Source organism: Leucoraja erinacea, chromosome 36 (genome assembly GCF_028641065.1).
Source record: "Leucoraja erinacea ecotype New England chromosome 36, Leri_hhj_1, whole genome shotgun sequence".
In the NCBI taxonomy this organism is placed as follows: Eukaryota; Metazoa; Chordata; class Chondrichthyes; order Rajiformes; family Rajidae; genus Leucoraja; species Leucoraja erinaceus.
The window spans coordinates 5,412,257-5,435,353 of NC_073412.1; the positions used below are offsets into that span (position 1 = coordinate 5,412,257).

General features: G+C 45.0%; 1 protein-coding gene across 2 annotated transcripts in view; it reads right to left on the reverse strand.

Moving 5' to 3' along the window:
- The window catches only part of etfa (electron transfer flavoprotein subunit alpha), a 226,477-nt gene that overhangs the window by 38,225 nt on the left and 165,155 nt on the right, over positions 1 to 23,097 (reverse strand). The window contains exons 2-4 of one of the 2 annotated variants that reach the window (XM_055662543.1): positions 6,688 to 6,768; positions 1,327 to 1,476; positions 903 to 984 (exon numbers count right to left, since the gene is read on the reverse strand). In XM_055662543.1, the coding sequence (XP_055518518.1) occupies positions 903 to 984; positions 1,327 to 1,476; positions 6,688 to 6,744 (289 nt within the window). In that variant the 5' untranslated portion in view covers positions 6,745 to 6,768. Of the gene's footprint in view, positions 1 to 902; positions 985 to 1,326; positions 1,477 to 6,260; positions 6,401 to 6,687; positions 6,769 to 23,097 lie in introns of those variants that run through there. The other variant, XM_055662541.1, reaches the window with a different exon arrangement.

Genomic DNA, 23,097 nt, shown 5'->3' on the forward strand with positions numbered 1-23,097 from the left:
GGGACAAAAACCCATCATTTGTTTATTTGCCTCTGTACTCCACAATTTGAGATTTGTAATAGAAAAAAAAAAATCACATGTGGTTTAAGTGCACATTGTCAGATTTTAATAAAGGCCATTTTTATACATTTTGGTTTCACCATGCAGAAATTACAGCAGTCTTTATACATAATAATAATCTTATTTATATAGTACATTTTTAGTCAACTTGCATTGACCCCAAAGTGCTTCACATAATTACATTACATTTACACACAGGCAAAGGTGGGTGAAGTGTCTTGCCCCAAGGACACAACGACAGTATGCACTCCAAGCGGGATTCGAACCAGCTACCTTCCGGTCGCTAGCCGAACACTTAGCCCATTGTCGTCCCATCTATTCTACATAGTCCCCCCCATTTCAAGACACCATAATGTTTGGGACACAGCAATGTCAAGTAAATGAAAGTAGTCATGTTTATTATTTTGTTGCATATCCTTTGCATGCAATGACTGCTTGAAGTCTGTGATTCATGGACATCACCAGTTGCTGGGCGTCTTCTCTGGTAGGGTGACATCGGTGTAATAGTGAAATGGGCTGAAACATGGCAGTTGGAGTTTACTCCAAATAAATACGAGGTGATGCACTCTGCAATTGCAATTCATTGTGTCCACACCGATCCATACTAACCCTAATTTACGTACTTGCCCACTGGCCTTGTGTGACATTTCATGTACTCATTTCAATACTTATTAAAATATCAATTAAACCTACACTAAGTGACAAAATGAGGACCTGGTGCAGAGGTACAGGAAAATATGGAGACGAGGGATGAGATTGCTCTTCTGAGAAATAGCATGGACCTAATTAACAAAATGACCTCCCTCTGTGTCCCAGTGAGTAAGTAAATCAAACTTGCCCACCTGGTAGCAAACCTTTGAATATGTCGTTCTGTGCCACTAATATCTTCTTCACTCCTTGCACTTTACTGAGGTCTTTCACCACCTGCAAGAATTAAGTCATCAATAGCTTTGAACAAATCTCACAGAAATATTGACCACACGAGAGGCAGCCAAGAAAAATCTCTGCGTAATATCAACAGCATCACTAAGGTGCAGAAACACGCTCCAATTTACCACCCTAACCTTTTTTTTAATATAGTCAAAGACCTTTGGTTCAGTGCCAGTTTTCATTGAGGCACCATGAAATGTTTTATTAAACATGCAATATAAAATGCATTTTGCAGTGAAGGTTAAGAAAGCCCTACAGACATGTGCGTACAATACCACAATGATTTTGAACCAGAAATTTCTTTAACAATTCCCAGGAATGGCAAACACCTCTTACCTTGCTGCAATCCGTTCCAGCGACCAAGCAGGTTACATCTCCGCCCAGCTGTTTAGCAGCTGTAATGGCATTGAGGGTAATTGGAGTCAATTTCTTATTATCATGTTCTGCGAGAACAAGGGTGCTCTGAAGTCGTCGCAGATAGCAAATCTACAAAAGACAATAATCTATTACAACTGTGCTAGCAGCAAAACCAACATTGATCACCTATTCCTAAATACTCTTAAGACAAAGGTGAGTCACCTTCTTGAATTTCCACACTACATTTAGGTACAGTTCTAGATGTTTGACTACACGATGAAGGAATATAATACAGGCCAAGACTTTAGACTTTTAGACTTTAGAGATAGAGCATGAAAACGGGCCCTTCGGCCCATCGAGTCCACGCCAACCAGTGATCACCACATACTATCCTACACACTAGGGACAATTTAAAATTTGCAGACGCCAATTACAAACCTGCATATCTTCGGAGTGTGGGAGGAAACCGGAGCATCCGGAGAAAACACAGTCACAGGGAAAACTCCACACAGACAGCACCCGTAGTCAGGATTGAACCCAGGTCTGTCTCTGGCACTGTAAGGTGGCAGCTCTACCGCTGCGCCACAGTGCTGCCCCAAGTCTGGATGGTTTGTGACTAAGAGGCAACCTCAATTAATGGTAACCGCATGCGCCTCCTGTACATCCTCCAGCTTGCGAGAGATTGTAGACCTCAGAGTTCCTGCACTGCGATGTGCAGTTGGTGCTCAATGCTGCCATTTTATGATTATTACTGTGCACCCCAACTTCTGACATGATCAAAGACATTCATGAATGTCAAGAGAGTCTGAAGAAGGGGTTTCGGCCCGAAACATTGCCTTTTTCCATCGCTCCATAGCTGCTGCTGCTGCACCCGCTGAGATTCCCTAGCACTTTTGTCTACCTTCGATTTTCCAGCATCTGCAGTTCCTTCTTAAACACATTCATGAATCAACCGGGGTTGTTTGCAAACAGTACATTGCTTCTGCAAAAGCTCTGGGGCTGAAATAACGAACCTCCAATGGCCACAAACACTTTAATGAATCCACGCTAAGAGGTGATTTCCCTTTTATTTCAATTGACGTTAACGTGACAGGTAACCAAACTTGGTCAATGCTGCTTTGATATCACTCCTTTCAAACCTCTGAAATAAGGCCTTTCAGTGCATGGTATAATTTGACAGGATAGCATATAAACAACACTTTGCACTATATCTTGCACATGTGGCAATAATAAACCAGAACCAAATACCAATACCAAGGTTGGTACAAAGGTTGGAATGACGTCTGGGTTCAGTGGTCACAGTGAAATTATCAATTTATCAAAAGCTGAGGTTTGAAGGTGTTAGTGTATTTTCCATTAAAAATGCAATAAAAAAAGTATCATTTTTTGTAAGTGAAAAATATTGGTCAGGACACTACAAAAAGAATCTTCCACACTCATCAAAATAGTGCTATGGAATATTTTCCATCTATTTTGAATCTGTGCGACATCCTATACAAATTGCAGGTATTCAAGGCCAGATTATGAGTAAACGTTAGTCAACATCAAGTTTCAGATGTTGTTGAGACAGTATTTTATGGCATTGTCCACACAAAGTTCTGGCACTGTTAATCCACAAGAACATTCAGGATAAATGATTAATGTTCATTCTGAATCATTAGTGCAGTCGGGAAATAAGTGTAATTAATTACTTCAGTGTTTCCCGATAATTAACTAATGAGCAATCCTTCCCAAATCAAAGACTGTGTACAATTACCCCACGACATTCAATTGTGCAAACAGAACTGCGTCAAATTTCACCCGATACAGCGGCAACAGTTCAAATGATTGTGGGGCTCTGCAGCTCATTATTATCAGACTACAGCACACAAAAGAATGTTGCCAGGACCCAAGGGTCTGAGCTATAGGGAGAGGTTGAGAAGGCTGGGACTCTATTCCTTGGAGCATAGGAGGATGAGGGGAGATCTTGTAGAGGTGTATAAAATCATGAGAGGAACAGGTCGGGTAGATGCGCAGAGTCTTTTGCCTAGAGTAGGTTTAAGGTGAAGGCCAATTAACCTCCAAACCTGTACGTTTTTGGCCTGTGGGAGAAAACCGAAGATCTCGGAGAAAATCCACGCAGGATACAGAGAGAACATACAAACTCCGTGCAGACAAGCACCCATTGTCTGGATCGAACTCGGGTCTCTGGCGCTATAAAGGCAGCAGCTCTACCACTATGCCACCCTTTGGGTTGACAGTAAAGCAGCTATGGGAAGATGGGTGACAGAGAGGAGGGGATAGCAGGGTGGCTTACAAAATTGCAGCAGCTTTCAATATGGTTTATGATGTTACTCACAAAATAACAGCAAGTTCATTCAACTCTGTTTTCAGAACATGCCATGTCATTATTTAACAAGCGATCCCTAGACTGCCAGCCCAGGACCAAAAATACTGTTCCACTTTACTCATGTTGCATGAACAAAAAAAAAAGGTTATCTCATATTTACATCGATGCCAATAATTATAAAAAGTATAAACTTTGATCAATTACATGACCCCCGTTTTATTCAGTGCAACTGGTTTACAATTGCGCCATTTGTTTTTCTTCTAACGCATCTGCCCTTGGGAACATTGACATGTCACCAGACAAGGCTTTCCATTTTGATTTGATGGTCTTAAATCCTAGCAGCAGAATTGGGCTATTCGGCCCAACAAATCTGCTCCACCATTCTTCATGGCTGATCTATCTTTCCCTCTCCACCCCATTCTCCTGCCTTCGCCCCGTAACCCAAGACAACAGTACTAATCAAGAATCTGTCAATCTCTACCTTAAAAATATGCATTGACTTGGCCTTCACTTCCATCTGTGGCAATGAATTCCACAGATTCACCACCCTCTGACTAAAGAAATTCCATCTCATCTTTCTAAAGGTACATCCTTTTATTCTGAGGCTATGGCTTCTGGTCCTAGACTCTCCCACTAGTGGAAACATCCCCTCCACATCCACTCTACCCAGGTCTTTTACTCTTCCGTGTTTCAATAAATATCCCCCCCGAACCTTTGAAACTCCAGTGAGTACAGGCTCAGTGCCTTCAATTTTTCACACAGAGAGTGGGGAATCTCTGGAATTCTCTGCCACAGAAGGTGGTACTCTGCCACAAACATAGCCAGTTTGTTGGCTATATTTAAGAGGGAGTTAGATGTGGCCCTTGAGGTTAAAGGGATCAGGGGGTATGGAGAGAAGGCAGGTACAGGATACTGAGTTGGATGATCAGCCAAGATCATATTGAATGGCGGTGCAGGCTCGAAGGGCCAAATGGCCTACTCCTGCACCTATTTTCTATGTTCTATGTTTCTAATAGTAAAGATGAGGGATTGAGGGCCTGGAAAACTGACGTCATTGAAGAGACGAAGGGTGTGTGAAAATGTCTTGGACATAGGTTGGGAGGGATTGAACCAGGGGGGGGGGGGGGGGGGGGGGGGGGGGGGGGGGGGGGGGGGGGGGGGGGGGAGAGAGAGATAGGATGGAGTCCAGGAATGTGAATGACAGGAGCAGGCAGAAATAATGGGTGTGCCAGGGCAGTTCCGTTTATGGATTTTGAGAAGGTAAAATCGGACTGTGCGGGGCTGGGGAACGATAAGGTTGGAAGTTGTAGAGGCCAGACAGCCAAAAGTGATAAAATCAGAGATAGTCTGTGAAACGATGGCCTGGTGCCCATCTTGAGGTGTCATGCTCCAAGGAGTCTGAAGAAGGGTCTTAACCAAAAACATCACCCCATTCCTTCTCCCCTGAGATGCACACTGTCCCGCTGAGTTACTCGAGTATTTTGCATCTATCTACAGTCGAAATAGGAAGCAGACTAGACTATTGTTATGGAGAAATGTTTAAGAAGGAACTGCAGATGCTGGAAAATCAAAGGTAGACAAAAGCGCTGGAGAAACTCAGCGGGTGCAGTGTGGGTTTTGGCCCGAAACGTTGCCTATTTCCTTCGCTCCATAGATGCTGCTGCCCCTGCTGAGTTTCTCTAGCGCTTTTGTCTACCTATTGTTATGGAGACACATGAAATGGATTCAGGGACAGTTTCTTCCCAGCTGTTACCAAGGACCCTTCATCAGACCGCAACTTCCCTCCACAGATGCTGCCTGACCCTGTGTCTATCTTTACAGAGAGAGGATCACACCATGACCTCCAGCAGCAAGTTCTGGCCCAAAATATCATCTATATATATATATATTCCCTCCACAGATGCTGCCTGACCCAGTCTATTTTTTAACGAGTTACACCATACCCACAACAGTAAGTCCTTGCCCAAAATGATATATATATATTCCCTCCACAGATGCAGCCTCCCTAACCCACTGTCTATTTTTTAACGAGTGCTACACCATACCCACAACAGCCAGTCCTGGCCCATAATGTAGTCGAGATATTTCCCTCCACACAGATGCTGCTTATCTTTTGACAACATATCCTCCAGCAGCCAGTCCTGGCCCACACATATCTATATATTTCAATTTTAATTTCAATTTAAAAACTTTATTGGCATGATAAAAAAAACATTGTTATATTGCCAAAGTATAAAACATATTTACATATTTGAAATGCATAAGTAAAAATACAAGTATACAGTGCATATATATGTATATATTTCCCTCCACACAGGTGCTGCTTATCCTTTGACAACGTACCCTGCAGCAGCCAGTCCTGGCCCACACAATATTTCTATATATATTTCCCTCCACACAGATGCTGCTTATCCTTTGACAACATATCCTGCAGCAGCCAGTACTGCCCACACTATATCTCTATATATATTTCCCTCCACCCTGATGCTGCTCAGTGGTTGGGGCAGAGCAACTAACGGTCAAGCAGGTGGCAGAGGCCAGAACTCTGAAAAAACTAGTCTCAATAATGACCAACCCCACTCACCCACTCCACGCCCTGAAGGTGATCAAGTGCAGCATCTTCAGTCAGAGACTGATTGCACCAATGTGCAAAACGGAGAGACATAGGAAGTCTTGTATACCAGGTTTTATAATGCACAAAAATGTTAACTTATTATGTATTGAAGATATCTGTTGAAATGTGTGGTGTTATGTCTGTCTTGAAGCTGTTGTGGCACTGTAATTTCCTGTAAAGGATTATTAAAGGTTATTCTATTCTATTCTATGCTGCTGCTGTTGAATGAGGGTCAGACAATGACCTTCAGCACAGCCCTGCTGGAGTCAGGACCATTACAATGCGCTCGGTGTGAACTAAGTTCGGGGAGCCGCGCTCTCCCGCTCGCTCCGGCTGCATTGTGGCCGGTGCCGGGCGCTGGGCCGCGGGGTAGGCCCCGAGTCCGGGCCGCACTCACCAGGGCTGAGGCTGCAGGAGGGCCCGGGCCCGGGCGCCGGGGCAACGCTCGCCACATCCCGCCGCTCCGCCGCCGCACGTCCCGCGAGAGGCCGGGCCCGGGAGCCGCAGAGCGCACTGATTGGCAGCTCGGTGCCCCCGCCCCCATCCTCCACCTCGCAGCCCCCCCCCCCATCCAGCAGCCCCGCCCCCATCCACCAGCAGCCCCGCCCCCATCCAGTCCCCGCCCCCATCCAGCAGACCCCGCCCCCATCCCCACCCCTCGCAGCCCCGCCCCCATCCTACACCCCCCCCATCCCCCCATCCCCGCCCCCCCGCAGCCCCGCCCCCCATCCAGCAGCCCCGCCCCCCATCCTCCACCTCGCACAGCCCCGCCCCCATCAGTCCCCGCCCCCCCAGCAGTCCTCGCCCCAGCCCCCCGCCCCATCCATCCTCCACCTCCCCCCGCCCCCATCCTGCCCCCCCCCATCCAGCCCCGCCCCCATCCAGCTCAGCCCCCGCCCCCATCCAGCAGTCCCCGCCCCCATCCAGCAGCCCCGCCCCCATCCAGCAGTCCCCGCCCCCATCCAGCAGTCCCCGCCCCCATCCATCAGTCCCCGCCCCCATCGCAGACCCCCCCACCACCCTCCACCTCACAGCCCCGCCTCCACCCCGCAGCCCCGCCCCCATCCCCCGCAGCCCCCGCCCCCATCCAGCAGTCCCCGCCCCCATCCAGCAGTCCCCGCCCCCCATCCTCCACCTCGCAGCCCCCCGCCCCCCCATCAGTCCCGCCCCCATCCTGCAGTCCCCGCCCCCATCCTCCACCTCGCAGCCCCGCAGCATCCAGCAGTCCCGCCCCCATCCATCAGCCCGCCCCCATCCATCATCAGTCCCCGCCCCACCCTCCAGCAGCCCCGCCCCCATCCAGCAGTCCCGCCCCCATCCAGCAGTCCCCGCCCCCTCATCAGTCCGCCCCCATCCCCAGTCCCCACCTGGTGCCCCACATGGAGCCCCGTTCAGTCCCCGCCTGGTCCAGCAGTGCATCCAGCAGACCCCGCCCCCCATCCTGCACACCTGCCCCCATCCAGCATGAGCCCCGCCCTCATCCCCGTTCGCACCGCCCCCATCCAGGTGCACCGCCCACCATGGTCCAGACCAGGAGATTCCAGGGCAACGGTGTGCACACCTGTGCATACATGGACACTGCCATCCAGTTCACGGTCCTGGCAGTGCACAGCTGGGGTTGTGCATACCTGGTGCACACCTGGTGCATGATCCAGAGCAACAGTTCATACCTGGTGCACATCTGGTGCATATTTGGAAATGTGTACAGTCCAGGGAAGCAGTGCACACCTGGTGCATACCTGGAGATGTGCACTGTCCAATGTAGCGTTGCACACCTGGTCTGAAGAAGGGTCTCGACACAAAAGGTCACCTATTCCTTCCCTCCAGTGATGCTGCCTGTCCTGCTAAGTTTTTTGCTTTTCCCTCCAGCTTTTTGTGTCTATCTTCAGTTTAATCCAGCATCTGCCGTGCCTTCTTACGCACCTGGTGTATACCTGGATAGGGTAGTGATAGTGTTGCACACCTGCGATGTGCATAACTAGCAATGTGCACATCTGGTGCATACCTGGAGAAATACACATCTGAGGCATACCTGGAGATGTGCACGGCTGGAGAGTTGCATACCTGTAGTGGTGCATGGCCACGGGGAGTGGTGCACAGCTGGAGCGTACCAGGAGATGCACACAGTCCCGGGTGGTGCAGCAGCATGAATGGAGCGAAGGAAATAGGCAACTCAGCAGGACAGGCAGCATCTCTAGACAGAAGGAATGGGTGAAGTTTTGAGTCGAGATCCTCCTTCAGCCTGAACTTGAGGCTGAGTTACTCCAGCATTCTGTGTCTATCTTGCATCTGCAGTTCCTCCCTACAAATTAATCGGATTTTTCTGGACTTTACCTTGCGCTAAACATTAAACCCTTTAAGTCAAGTCAAGTCAAGTTTATTCGTCACATACACTTACGAGGTGTGCAGTGAAATGAAAAGTGGCAATGCTCGCGGACTTTGTGCAAAAAGACAAACCAAACAAACAACCAAACAGAATCACATATTCTTTACATATTAAATATTGTGGGCGGATGGGAAAAAACAGCAATTTAAAAAAAAGCAGTATCCTGTATCTGTCCTTTATCCTGTATCTGTACACTGTGGACTGCTTGACTGTAATCATGTGTATAATCTTTTTGCAGACTGGATAGCACGCAACAAAAAAGCTTTTCACAGTATGAAGAAGTGTTTTGGGCCGAAGCGTTGAATATTTCCTTCGCTCCATAGATGCTGCTGCGCCCGCTGAGTTTCTCCAGCATTTTTGTGTAACTTCGATTTTCCAGCATCTGCAGTTCCTTCTTAAACAGCTTTTCACCATACCTTGGTACACGTGACAATAATAAACTAATCTGAACTCATTTGCCAATCAATTCAATGCAGCAATTGGAAACTTTACCAGCTTCAATCCCCAATTACACATGCAATTTAGGACATGTTGAGCGGTTGGAAGTTCCTTAGAATTTGCAGTATAAGAATTTCTGGACAACATTCCGAAAATAGCACTACCGAAAGCCACCTGGATCCCTTCACTCATTAGGAAAGACTTGATATACTATCCAACTTATCATACACCTGTCTTTTCTTCCAGCAGGCTTTGAAAGTCCTCGTTTGTACCAACCTAGTTAAAATGTCTTGATTTATTCCATCTGCTCCGTCTATGCTCAACTTTAGCTGTGTCTGCACTATGGCCCTTCACCTGGACTTTTTGAGTTGAATACCTTTTTTTTTTAAATTAAGCCTCACTCATTTTGGTTCAAAAACATAGCCTGTCCTTGTCCATCTCGCGCTCAGAAATAAAAGCACACTCACCAAATGTCAGTGGAAGCAATCAATCATTTTGCTCCCAAAATGTGATTTCTTTTGATGTGTCGTGCTCATAAAAAATAAACAAAGCTCCGTATGTTTAAATGGATTTGCAAATTGTGTCGCTCTAGCTCCTCGTAAATGTCACTCCTAACATTTCCCTGATGTTAACACATTTGAACAAAACCCTGCTCCATATGTTTAAATGCCTTTAGTATCTCTCTCTCTTTCTGGTCATAAACCCCATGATCCTGACCTTAACAGTGATTACATGAATACAAGGACCTAGATCTAGGATATCCATGATGGGATCCACTGATTCCAAGGAATCTGCAACATTAGTTGAACTGGGTAAAGATAGAATGCATAATAGTTTAAGAAGGAACTGCAGATGCTGGAAAATCGAAGGTAGGCAAAAATGCTGGAGAAACTCAGCGGGTGCAGCAGCATGTATGGAGCGAAGGAAATAGGCAACGTTTCGGGCCAAAACCCTTCTTCAGACTGATGTGAGGGTGAGGGGGTTTGGGGTTGGGTGGGGGGGGGGGGGGGGGGGGGGGGGGGGGGGGGGGGGGGGGGGGGGGAGTGACAGGAAGAAGAAAGGAAGAGATGAAGCCAGTGGGCTGAGGGAGAGCTGAGAAGGGGAGGAGAAAGTAAGGACTACCTGAAATTAGACAAGTCAATGTTCATACCGCTGGGGTGCAGACTGCCCAAGCGAAATATGAGGTGCTGCTCCTCCAATTTACGGTGGGACTCACTCTGGCCATGAAGGAGGCACAGGACAGAAAGGTCGGATTCGGAATGGGAGGGGGTTGAGGTGCTGAGCCACCGGGAGATCAGGTTGTTTATTGCGAACCGAGCAGAGGTGTTCGGTGAAGCGATCGCCAAGCCTACGCTTGGTCTCGCCGATGTAGAGCAGCTGACATCTAGAACAGCGGATGCAATGGACGAGGTTGGCGGAGGTGCAGGTGAACCTCTGGCGCACCTGGAACGACTGCATAATAGGTTTAGTTTAGAAATACAGCTTTGAAACAGGCCCTTCGGCCCACTGAACCCATACTGACCACGCACACTAGTTCTAGATTATCCCATTTGCTCATCCACTAGGGTCAATTTACAGGGGTCCAATTAACCTGCAACTCCCCATGTCTTTGGGATGTGGGGGGAGGGGGGGGGGGAACTGGCAAGAGAACATGCAAACTCCACACAGACAGCACCCAAGGTCAGGATCGAACTGGGTCTCTGACGATCACCTACATTTTATATAGAAACTGTTGCAAAGTTCTGGATAAATGGCATTATAATTCAGAAGCCTATTCCTGTTGAGGAATGCGTAAGCCACCACATCAAGCTTAATATTTCCCCATAAATACTGGAAGCTGTGATAGGCTTCTCTGTGCCCATGATAAGACCACAACATTTTTTTCACTTATTTTTGATAACCAAATATATTAATGGATACTTGAGAACTCCGCTCATGTGAGGGTTATATTACAAAACAATCATAATATTACACAAAGGGGCCTAGTGCTAACCAGGATTAGTATTTACTTATTAAAAGGTATACCTTTATACAAGATCTTACCCTTTGCCAAAGTTTCAATGGAAAGTTAACAACTCTGTGAAATTGACTTATGGTCTTGCTGCTTAAAAAATGCAAGGATATAAAAAGTCATACTGTACCTCTAAAAATTATAGCAGATTAAATCAATTAGTATTTGAAATTTCAAGATCTGGATGATTATTTTTGTAACATTGATATACCATAGTGGTTAAAAGGCTGGGATCTCTCTCTCTCTCCCTGTCTCTCTGTGTCTCTCTCTCTGTCACTCTCTCTCTCTTTCTCTCTCTCTCTCCCCCCGTCCCTCTCTCTCTCTCTGCACTCTCTCTCTCTCTCTTGCTCTCTCTCTCTCTTCTCTCTCCCTTCTCTCTCTCCCCCTCCCTCTCTCTCTCTCTGCACTCTCTCCTTTTTGCTCTCTCTCGCTTTCTCTCTCTCTCTCTCTCTCTCTCTCTCTCTCTCTCTCTCTTCTCTCTCTCTCTCTCTCTCTCTCTCTCTCGATCTCTATCTATCTATCTATCTATCTATCTATCTATCTATCTATCTATCTATCTATCTATCTATCTATCTATCTATCTATCTATCTACCCATCTATCTATCTATCTATCTATCTATCTATCTATCTATCTATCTATCTATCTATCTATCTATCTATCTATCTATCTATCTATCTATCTATCTATCTATCTATTTATATATCTTCCCGGAATCATTTGTCGTTTAGCAAAGACAATTGCAGAATCCTTTCTGGGAACATTAATCCACATGGAAGTATTTCGAAGGCACTTTCAATAGCGAGCAATTCAAACAATATTTTGTATATCTAGCAATTGTTGCAATTATCCCGAGTCAGTTTCAAGGCGATATCCCTGGCGATGATTGGAATGAAAGATCCGTTTAGCTTGAAAGCAGCGAGCATCAAGTTGAAAGATGTTTGCAATCTTGCAACGTTGTCTTTTCGTCTTCATCTTTGGTTTCCGCGCCCAGGCCCCGCAATAAAGAAAACAATTCAGCTGTAGAGGTCAAAGAAGGGGGGGGGGGGGGGGCTGGGACAGATCGCAAAGACCATTTTTTTCAAGAAGGTTACCTAATAAAACTGTTCTCCAGCGTGGAGTCGTGCAGGAAATGGCATTGTTCAATAAAGAGGATTTACAACGCGGCCGTTTTAGGAACTCGTGTTCAAAAAGGAACTGTGCAGATGCTGGGAAAATCGAAGGTAGACAAAAATGCTGGAGAAACCCAGCGGGTGCAGCAGCATCTATGGAGCGAAGGAAATAGGCAACGTTTCGGGCCGAAACCCTTCTTCAGACTGCCGTTATAACTAGAGCTAGAACTGAGGTTAAAATAATATTGGAAGGGTTGGAATAGTGAAGAACTTGTAGGAAGGAACTGCAGATGGTGGAACGATAGTATGTTTAAATCAGTAGTATTGTTGCCTAAAATATCCGCTGAATATATCCAGCAACCTCATTGTTTTCAGATGAAACCTCGACGTTGTCTCTCTCTCTACAGATGCTGCCTAACATCCTGAGCATTCCTATCATTCTGACAGCTGGCCTCTTTTAATAACTTGTCCCTTACCAACAAACTCCTGCGTATAAAAACAAACTTCTAACCGCTGATGGAAACATAGGGGGGAAATGGTGCAGGAGTAGGCCGTTCGGCCCTTCGAGCCAGCGCCGCCAGTCATGGCCTGTTTCCGTGCTGTAATTGTTATATGGTTATATGGTTATAATATGATCATGGCTGATCATTCAAAATCAGTAGCTAGACAAAAGTGCTGGAGAAACTCAGCGGGCGAGGCAGCATCTATGGAGCGAAGGAAATAGGCAACGTTTCGTCCCGAAACGTTGCCTATTTCCTTCGCTCCATAGATGCTGCCTCACCCTCTGAGTTTCTCCAGCACTTTTGTCCACCTTCGATTTTCCAGCATCTGGAGTTCCTTCTTGAACATTCAAAAATCAGTACCCTGTTCCTGCTTTTCCCCCATATTACTAAGAGCTATATCTAAATGTCCCTGTCCCACTTAGGAAACCTGAACGGAAACCTCTGGAGACTTTGCGCCCCACCCAAGGTTTCCGTGTGGTTCCTGGAGGTTTTTGTCAGTCTCCCTACCTGCTTCCACTACCTGCAACCTCCGGGAACCGCACGGAAACCTTGGGTGGGGCGCAAAGTCTCCAGATGTCTCCGTTCAGGTTTCCTAAGTGGGACAGACAGGGGCATAACTCTCTCTTGAACTCTTTTCGATGAGAAAATCATTTTTTTACACAGAGAGTGGTGAATCTGTGGAATTCTCTGCCACAGAAGGTAGTTGAGGCCACAGTTCATTGGCTATATTTAAGAGGGAGTTAGATGTGGTCCTTGTGGCTAAAGGGATCAGGGTGTATGGAGAGAAGGCAGGTACGGGATACTGAGTGGGATAATAATAATAATAATAATAATAATAATAACACATTTTATTTATGGGCGCCTTTCAAGAGTCTCAAGGACACCTTACAAAAATTTAGCAAGTAGAGGAAAAACATGTAAGGGGAATGAAATAAATAGTAGAGACATGACTAGTACACAAATTAAAGACAGAATTCAATTCAAAACACAATATGAGGCAATTCAAGCACAGATGAAAAGGGAGGGAGACGTGGGGCTAAGGATAGGCAGAGGTGAAGAGATCAGCCATGATCATATTGAATGGCGGTGCAGGCTCGAAGGGCAGAATGGCCTACTCCTGCACCTATTTTCTATGTTTCTATATTTCTATGTTTCTTCATTAAAAATATTTTTTTTTTTCTTTATTAAACTCGTTTTTGGATCATCCCCGGACCACGCCAATGTGCTTCATGTGCAGCGAGGCGCCGCTGACTTGTAGCCACTGCTAACAACTTCACATTTACCAACTTGACTAAACGTAACCAAAATATTGGAGCAATTCCAAGTTGCAATGTGGACGCCACGATGAGACAACTAATACCTCTGTGTGTGTGTGTGTGTGTTGCAGCGGTTGGCTGCCCCCTTTCTTGCGCCCACTCGCTGATTAACAACAATGTGATCTCAGAGCGCAAGTCGGCCGCTTTCAGACACTGTTCAGAGTGAATGCCCTTGCTTTTAAGAGTCGCTTTCGATTACAAGTCTCTTGACTATTGGCGATAAGGCTTAAATAGTGTCGTAAATTACAGGCAGGCACCTTTAAACACAAGAGTTCCCTTGGGCAGAGAGGGAAGGGAAAAAATCGTTACCAGGTTCAGGGAAAAGTGCATTTGATGGAACAATTTATGGAATGGGTCGTACAAATCACCGCGATAAATGCCCCCCACCCCCACACAAAAAAAATATCATTCAATATCAATGTCCGCGCGTTAAAATATGTCATCTTGATATCTGCTTTGTGATTGCGTATCGGCCAATGTACTCTATTGACGGGACATTATCTTATCCCACGCGATATCACACACCAAATATCAGACCAAATTACTTGCAAAAGGCTTTCCCTGCCTCCCGGCCAAGCGTGCGAAATATTCTGAGAATGATTCAGACTTCACACCCAGCAGGTCCCAACGACGCGGCTTCAAGTTAGTAGCGTTAAATTGTCAATGTTCCCCATCAAAGGCCAACTAATGGAATCACCTCTTTTATTTTCAAATCCTACACACAAAACAAAATAGTTCTCCATCAATGTGTTTACTAAAATAACCAAGAGGTTTAAGAATAATAATACTACTAATAATAATACTACTACTAATAATAATCATACTAATAATAATACTACTAATAATAATACTAATAATAATACTACTACTAATAAGACTAATAATAATACGAATACTACTAATAATAATATCAATATTAGTACGAATAGTAATAATACTAATACTAATACTAATAATAATAACAATACTACTACTAATAATAATAATAATACTAATATTAATACTAATACTAATAACAATACTAATCATAATACAATTATTAGCCAAGTATTTTGCATATGCAGAAGCTAGAATATTGATGGAAATACAAAATACTGGAGTAACTCAGCGGGTCAGGCAGCATCTCTGGAGAACATGGATAGGCCATGTTTCGGGTCGAGACGCATCTGCAGACTGAGAGTCGGGGAGAGGGAGACCAGCATCTGCAGTCTGAAGAAGGGTTTCGGTCCGAAACGTTGCCTATTTCCTTCGCTCCATAGATGCTGCTGCACCCGCTGAGTTTCTCCAGCATTTTTGTGTACCTTCGATTTTCCAGCATCTGCAGTTCCTTCTTAAACACATCTGCAGTTCCTTCCTATTGAAGAAGAACACTGGCCCGAAACAACTCCCAATCCATTCCCTCCACAGATGCCGCTTAGCCCGCCGAGTTCCTCCAGCACTCTGTGTTTTTTTTTAATTTAACTCTGAATTTGACAAAATTGCTGGAGTAACTCAGCGGGACAGGCAGCATCTGTGGAGAGAAGGAATGGGTGACGTTTCGTGTCGAGACCCTTCTTCAGCATTGCCCGTGCATAAAATTCGATCATACCTGCGTGTGTGTGTGTGTGTGTGTGTGTGTGTGTGTGTGTGTGTGTGTGTGTGTGTGTGTGTGTGTGTGTGTGTGTGTGTGTGTGTGTGTGTGTGTGTGTGTGTGTGTGTGTGTGTGTGTGTGTGTGTGTGTGTGTGTGTGTGTGTGTGTGTGTGTGTGTGTGTGTGTGTGTGTGTGTGTGTGTGTGTGTGTGTGTGTGTGTGTGTGAGTGAGTGTGAATCGGCGTGAGTTAGTTAGTGCCAGCGTGCACGCCCGGGAGACGAGGAGGTCTGCCTCGGGGTCTATATTCCCAGTGACCAGAATTCTTCCAACTTCCGTGGACCCCCAGCTGAACCCAGCTCCAAAATAGATTCCAAATGTGAAACCCGAAACGATGCCACTTGATACAAATCCCCATAAAAAAAAAACGAGGGAATCCACAAGCAACGAACAACTCATTTATCTTCAACGAAAGACACTTAAAAAAAAAATGAATGCACGCCCCAGTCTTTCTGACCTGTTGATGTATAAATCTCCACATTATTTTGTAAACTGGACGTTAGTTGTTTAGTCTCATTGTCAGGGACATTACGAAATGGACTCGAAATGAACGCGATGAAACACTAGTCATTAACTGACGGAAGCCTGCTTTAATTGTTGATTATATGAAATGTACTGCCGATATGCATCCAATATTCATATACATGAAATTAACGGGTCTCCTGAAGAAACGTTCCCGGAACACCCGATTGTGTTTAAGAAGGAACTGCGGATGCTGGAAAATCGAAGGTAGACAAAAATGCTGGAGAAACTCAGCGGGTGCAGCAGCATCTATGGAGCGAAGGAAATAGGCAGCGAAACGTTGCCTATTTCCTTCGCTCCATAGATGCTGCTGCACCCGCTGAGTTTCTCCAGCATTTTTGTGTACACCCGATTGTGTATTCGGACAGTAATTTATCACGAGACTCAAATTGTAAAGTACCCAGACATTCAGCTGCAAGCCACAAGTACTGGTGTGTGGAAAGGAACTGCAGATGCTGGTTTACACCAAAGATAGACACAACATGCTGGAGTAACTCAGCGGGACAGGCAACATCTCTGCAGAGAAGGAATGGGTGACGTTTCGTGCCGAGACCCTTCTTCAGAAAATCACAAGTACTCTCACCCCGATGTTCAGTTCAGTTCAGTTCAGTCTGAAGAAGGGTCTCGACCCGAAACGTCACCCATTCCTTCTCTCCAGAGATGCTGCTGCCTGTCCCGCTGAGTTACTCCAGCAATTTGCGTCTAATTTGCATCTGCAGTTCCTTCCCACACTGTCTGCGCTCTCTGTTGTGCTTTCGCGCGGTACAGTGCAGTGCCCAATATCCCAACCCTAATGAAACCAATGTTTAAACGAAGTTCAACACATTTGTACCCTCCCTGCACCTTCAGTTCCAAACCCATGCAAATGGTTGGCATTGTTGATACTGCATATTTTTTTTACATTTTCCCCTATCACCCTAAGTGTATTTCCTACTGGAAAGCAGAATATAGTTGAAGCGGTCGGTTGGATCAAACTAAAAGCTAGCTCCGAAATGTCTTTAATTTCGCCCAATGCATTTGATAAAAGGTGTTCTCTACAACTGACCCACTTTTCCAACCCGCTGGAAATCGCCGATCAGTCCTGTCATATCACTGAACCGACTCAGGGAGCTAAGATATTCTTTTTTTAAAAACAGTAATCATCTTTCTTCTGGTTTCTCGATTCACACCCAAAGGACTACTGGCCTTCAAGAATGCACGGTGGTGTGTATGTAGTGTGATGGTCGAAATATAATTGTTACAGCGAACTCCCTTTGGCGTCAATGGGTATGTAACCAGTTTGGATCATCATTTTGTTAAATCAACCGAAAGTTCCAATCACTTATGTTGTATTCAGGAAAGTCCAAAAGGAAAATTACAAATATATATATTACAGCGACTGGACTATCGCTATTGGCAAACCCGGGGTGATACTACTAATTGTACATTAGGGTGCTGTAGAACAAGCCTGTTTGGTGGAGGGGGGTGGGGGGTGCGAATCTGTGGCCGTATTTTCAACATATATCCGCGCATTAGAAAGGGCTTGGGGTGGGAGATTGCAACCTTCACGTGGTCCGCCCTGTTTCAACGAATGCAATCAACCTGGCGTGCACACTCAAATAAGATCAAATTGAACAAGTTGTCCTACAACTTTAGGCAGTGCACGCCACACGCAAGAAGAAGAAGAAAGGGCATCTGGTGTAAATATATAAGGGCATAGTTCCGCATAACAATATTAGATCTGGTAGGATATTCTGGACAAGCCTTGCCCGCATGTTCGCTGTGTTTTATAATGGTGCACCACACTATAACGTTTCATTAGAACTGAGAAAAGTTTAGTTTAGTTTAGTTTGGTGTTGGAGCGTGGAAAAGGGCCCTTCGGCCCATCGAGTCCATGCCGACCATCGATCACCCGTTCTCTCTAGTTCTACGTTATACCGCGTTCTCATCCACTCCCTACACTCTGGGGGGGGGAGGGGGGGGAGATAGGGGGGCAATTTACATCGATCAATTAACCTACAAACCCGCACGTCTTTGGGACATGGAAGGAAACCGGAGCGCCCGGAGGAAACACACACGGTCACAGGGAGACCGTGCAAACTCCACACAGACACAGCACCCGAGGTCAGGATTGAACCCGGGTCAACGGCTCTACCACTGTGCCGCCAAAGTTCATCGATTTGAAACGTTAACTTCAATCAGAAGAACAGAACAAATGGCGGAAATTTCCAGCATGGTCGGATTTTATTGCAGATTCTCAACGCTGCCCCGAGTACACACGGGGAGTTATTAAAGTTTCCCAAATCAGGCCAAATGCCATTCCACATCTTATAAGAAACAGTGTCTGTCCTGCCTGCCTAAAGGTTACACTATAGAGGAGACACAAGGAATAGTAGATGCTGGTTAACAAACACACGTGATATTTGACTGAGCACTGAAACTTGACAAACAAGTCAATGCCGTGGTAAAAACTAGCTACTTTCAGCTTCGGATGATAGCTAAAATAAAACTATTTCTCCAGTTTGATGACCTGGAAAAGATCATCCACACATTCATCTCCTCCCGCCTAGATTACTGCAACTCCCTTTACACTGGCATCAGCCAATCTTCCCTGTCCCGCCTGCAACTGGTCCAAAACGCCGCAGCGAGACTCCTGACGGGCACCCGAAAAAGGGACCACATCACCCCGATCCTGGCCTCTCTCCACTGGCTCCCTGTGCGGTTCCGTATAAACTTCAAGATCCTCATCCATGTCCACAAAGCCCTCAATGGGCTTGCCCCCTCCTACATAAAAAGTCTTCTCACCCACCACTCCACCTCCAGGCCCCTCAGATCGGCCGACTTGGGGCTGCTGAATATCCCGCGGTCTAGGCATAAGCTCAGGGGCGACCGTGCCTTTGCGGTTGCAGCTCCTAGACTGTGGAACAGCAGCATCCCCCTTCCCATCAGAACGAACAACCCCCTCCATCGACTCCTTTAAGTCAAGACTAAAGACTTATCTATACTCCTAAGCCTTTCCTGACGTCCTCTGAGTGAAGGCTACATGTATATATGTATGTAGTCTGTTTTGTTGTGCTATTCTTATAACGAATGTAAAGCACTTTGGCCAACGAGAGTTGTTTTTTAAATGTGCTATATAAATAAACGTGACTTGTGACTTGACAAAAAAACACACGCAAAATGCTGGAGTAACTCAGCGGGTCAGGCAGCATCTCTGGAGAACATGGATAGATAGGTGACGTTTCGAGACGCGATACCGCTCCAGAAGGTTACACTAAGTTGTTGGAGAAACGGAGGGAAAGGAATGGAGGGTTATGGTCTGAGTGCAGGTAGATTGGACTAGGGGAAAATAAGTGTTCGGCACGGACTTGAAGGGCCGAGATGGCCTGTTTCGGTGCTGTAATTGTTATATGGTTATAAATAGTATATTCCTCTATTAACGCGTGAATTTCCCTCTCAAGGGTAGACAAAAATGCTGGAGAAACTCAGCGGGTGAGGCAGCATCTATGGAGCGAAGGAAATAGGCAACGTTTCGTCCCGAAACGTTGCCTATTTCCTTCGCTCCATAGATGCTGCCTCGCCCGCTGAGTTTCTCCAGCATTTTTGTCTGCCCACGATTTTCCAGCATCTGCAGTTCCTTCATAAAAAATTCCCCCTCAAACCTTACTTATGCTATGTGTGTGTGTGTGTGTGTGTGTTTTTTTACTTTTGAATTAACGTTAATTTCTGAAGCCACACAGTTCCTGCTGTTTCTCACTGCTCCTGAAAATGTTTGGATGGGTCTCTTACATGGCTTCCCAGTCTTGGCAGCGTCCACACGTGTTCTGACCGTTGTGGGGTTAGGACTTACTGTGGCTCCATCAACGCTCCCAGCTCTTCACCTTTTCCCGATATTACTGTTATTTATCATGGGGTCAACTCCACTTAGATCAACGCCGCCAGATACTCTCCCAACTTCTCATCCTTAAAGTAGCTCTTTCTTCCCAAATAACCCTCTCCTGCTTAAGCCCTCCCTTCACCACCTCCAGTTTAAATTCCATTTGGAATATTTTGGAGGACCAAGAAACAAGAATCCTCTTTATTCGAAAGACTGTTACATTCAATTTGATTTCAGGGGAGACGACGACGAGATATTCTAGTCACCACGACCACCGGTGGTCCTCTCTCTCAAAGACCGGGGCAGATCTTTCGTATAATTCACTACTTTTAACTGATGGAAAATTGAAATGCAAATCCTAACTAACTATGTTTGTTATGCTAAATCTTCTGGTGGAGGGAGGAGGGGGAGGGGGAGGGGGGAGAGCTTAAATGTCAAACATAGAAACATAGAATATGGGTGCAGGAGGAGGCCATTCGGCCATTCGAGCCAGCACCGCCATTCATTGCGATCATGGCTGATCGTCCCCAATCAATATCCTGTGCCTCCCCTTTTCCCCAATTCCACTAGCCCCTAGAGCTCTAGAAACATATTAAGGGTTTCCTTTTTATTTGCATTGTGTTCCCAATAACAAAGCAATGATGCATTCTGTAGATCATCGCGCCAGGGCGAATTCTACACGGAGTTACAATAATGTTTTAACAATTGTGGCTGTACTTCCCTCAAATGCGTTGTTGTTGTGTGGTTATATCAACTGACAATCACTGTACACAGTCTACACTTCTGAAGAGTACTATCCCTGCAGACCCATTTCACAAGGATCTTGCAAACAACGGGCCAACTTGCCACACATCCTCTCCGATTTGCCACACCTTGACCCAAAACTTCAACAAATCAGCTTAATTGCTCAAATAAATTGAAACTAAACAGGAAATAAATAGTGTTTAAGAAGGAACTGCAGATGCTGGAAATTGCCTGCCACTATTTGTTTCCTAGGTACACAAAAATGCTGGAGTAACTCAGGCGGGTGCAGCAGCATCTGTGGAGCGAAGGAAATCGGCTATAGGAAATAGGGAACGTTTCGGGCCGAAACCCGAGGGTTTCGGCCCGAAACGTTGCCTATTTCCTTCGCTCCATAGATGCTGCTGAACCCGCTGAGTTTCTCCAGCATTTTTTGTGTACCTAGGAAACAAATAGTGGCAGGCAAGGCCAATCTTCAACGCAGTTATTCTCTGCAAATTACATAAACGACTGTACAAATGCATTTCGTTGCCTCTGTACTGTACACTGACAATGACAATTAAAATTGAATCTGAATCTGAAATGAAAAAGAACCCGCCAATACTTATAAATGGTTAATTATGATTTTTTTTTTATTGGAAGTAGAATTGCTCGCTCTGTTTGCTTCAGCAGGCGGCGCTCGAAGACGGTCTGTTAGATCTTCTCTCGTGCACCGTCCGGATTACTTACTGCAGTTTAAAGCTTAAAACAACTTACTAGGGTGTATTTTTAAATGGTGTATATTACATTGGTTTTTTTAACAAGGTAGAGCACATGTTACTAGTTATCCTACTTTAACCATAACCAAACGACCTTGTTGCAAACTTGAAGCAGTCTCGCTTTTTCATCACAACAATCAAGCTCTCTCTCTCCTTCCCACTTCCAACCCCATAAAAGTGGACGCCATACAGGAGCTGTTGTATTAAAAATTCAAACCTTTTTTTTGGCAGACTGATCCAAATCCCAAGTACCTTCCATCCAGCTCAGCGCGCAGAGCTCTCTGCCATTTCAAAAAGCGGTAAATATTTAATATGTATCAGAAGAATAGCAGATTCAATAGCACCCCAGTCCGAATAAGAATCGAGCATTATAACATCTTCGGCTTTGGATATGTAACGGCTAAATAATAACAAGCAAACTGATTGCCAATGTTCTGAATATAAACACGATACACTTTCTCGTCGAAAACGTTTATTTTTGAAGATCTTCCCTTGCAACGAAAGCAGCGGAATTCAAATTAAACTGGGCGAATTTCCAGATGTGTTGCATACATTAAACGCGAGGTTGTAATCTTATTTTAAATTAATTTAGTTTTATTTTTGCTTCAGAAATTCAAACATTAAAACAATGAGGGAGAGGCCAATTTTCTAAAACATGTGCAAACGTTCTGGGGAATGAGCTATGATTTTTGCGATTTAATTCACCGACATTCAGTTTTTAAAAATTATATTTCCCCAGTTCCATGCTTAAACTCGGGTTGTATCAATAATTTACAACGAGATACCAGGGTGGAAATGGAAAGAACTCTTCTTCCAAATTCCCAGGTCTCGACACCATTTAAATCTCACAAAATCGCTGGTGGTAATAAATGCGTTTTCTTATTTAAAAAAAAACAAAATTCATTTTTTCTTAAGTTGCGTTTTAAATAAGAGTTTTTTTTGATGTTACTGTGGAAATGCAATCACTCACAAAAACGCCGAATAACTCTGATCTTTGTCTCGATACATCTTTATTGTGTTTTTGTCCATCCAGAAATAAAGCATGAAAGTATTTTTCTTATGATAGAAAACAGGAATTCCGGCCGCCGTGTGGTCTTTGAAAATGTTATGCAATGGTCTCAATTTCTTGCACTCTTCCACAGAATTCCCCCTTCATGTAGTTATTCAATTCCCTCTCGAAAAGTATTTCTATATATGTTCTATATATATATTCTGTATATTCTATATATTCTTAAAGGCAGCGTGAATAAGATCATAATAAATCTCTATTTTTATTCTCCCTCATTCGCGTACCTGGTTTTTCTACAAATTATCTTGTTTTTAAACCAAGTTTTAAATCTTTGTTTCTCATTATATATATATATATATATTTGCCACTTTGGCTAGCATATTTGGCTATAGATAAGCATATAATTGAAGGCGCCCCTTCCTCATCCAAATAATACCATTGTGCTAAATTATTGAGGAATTATAACTGTTATAATTAAAATATAACTTTTCCATTATCTACCTTCCTCAGTGAACGACAAAGTATATCT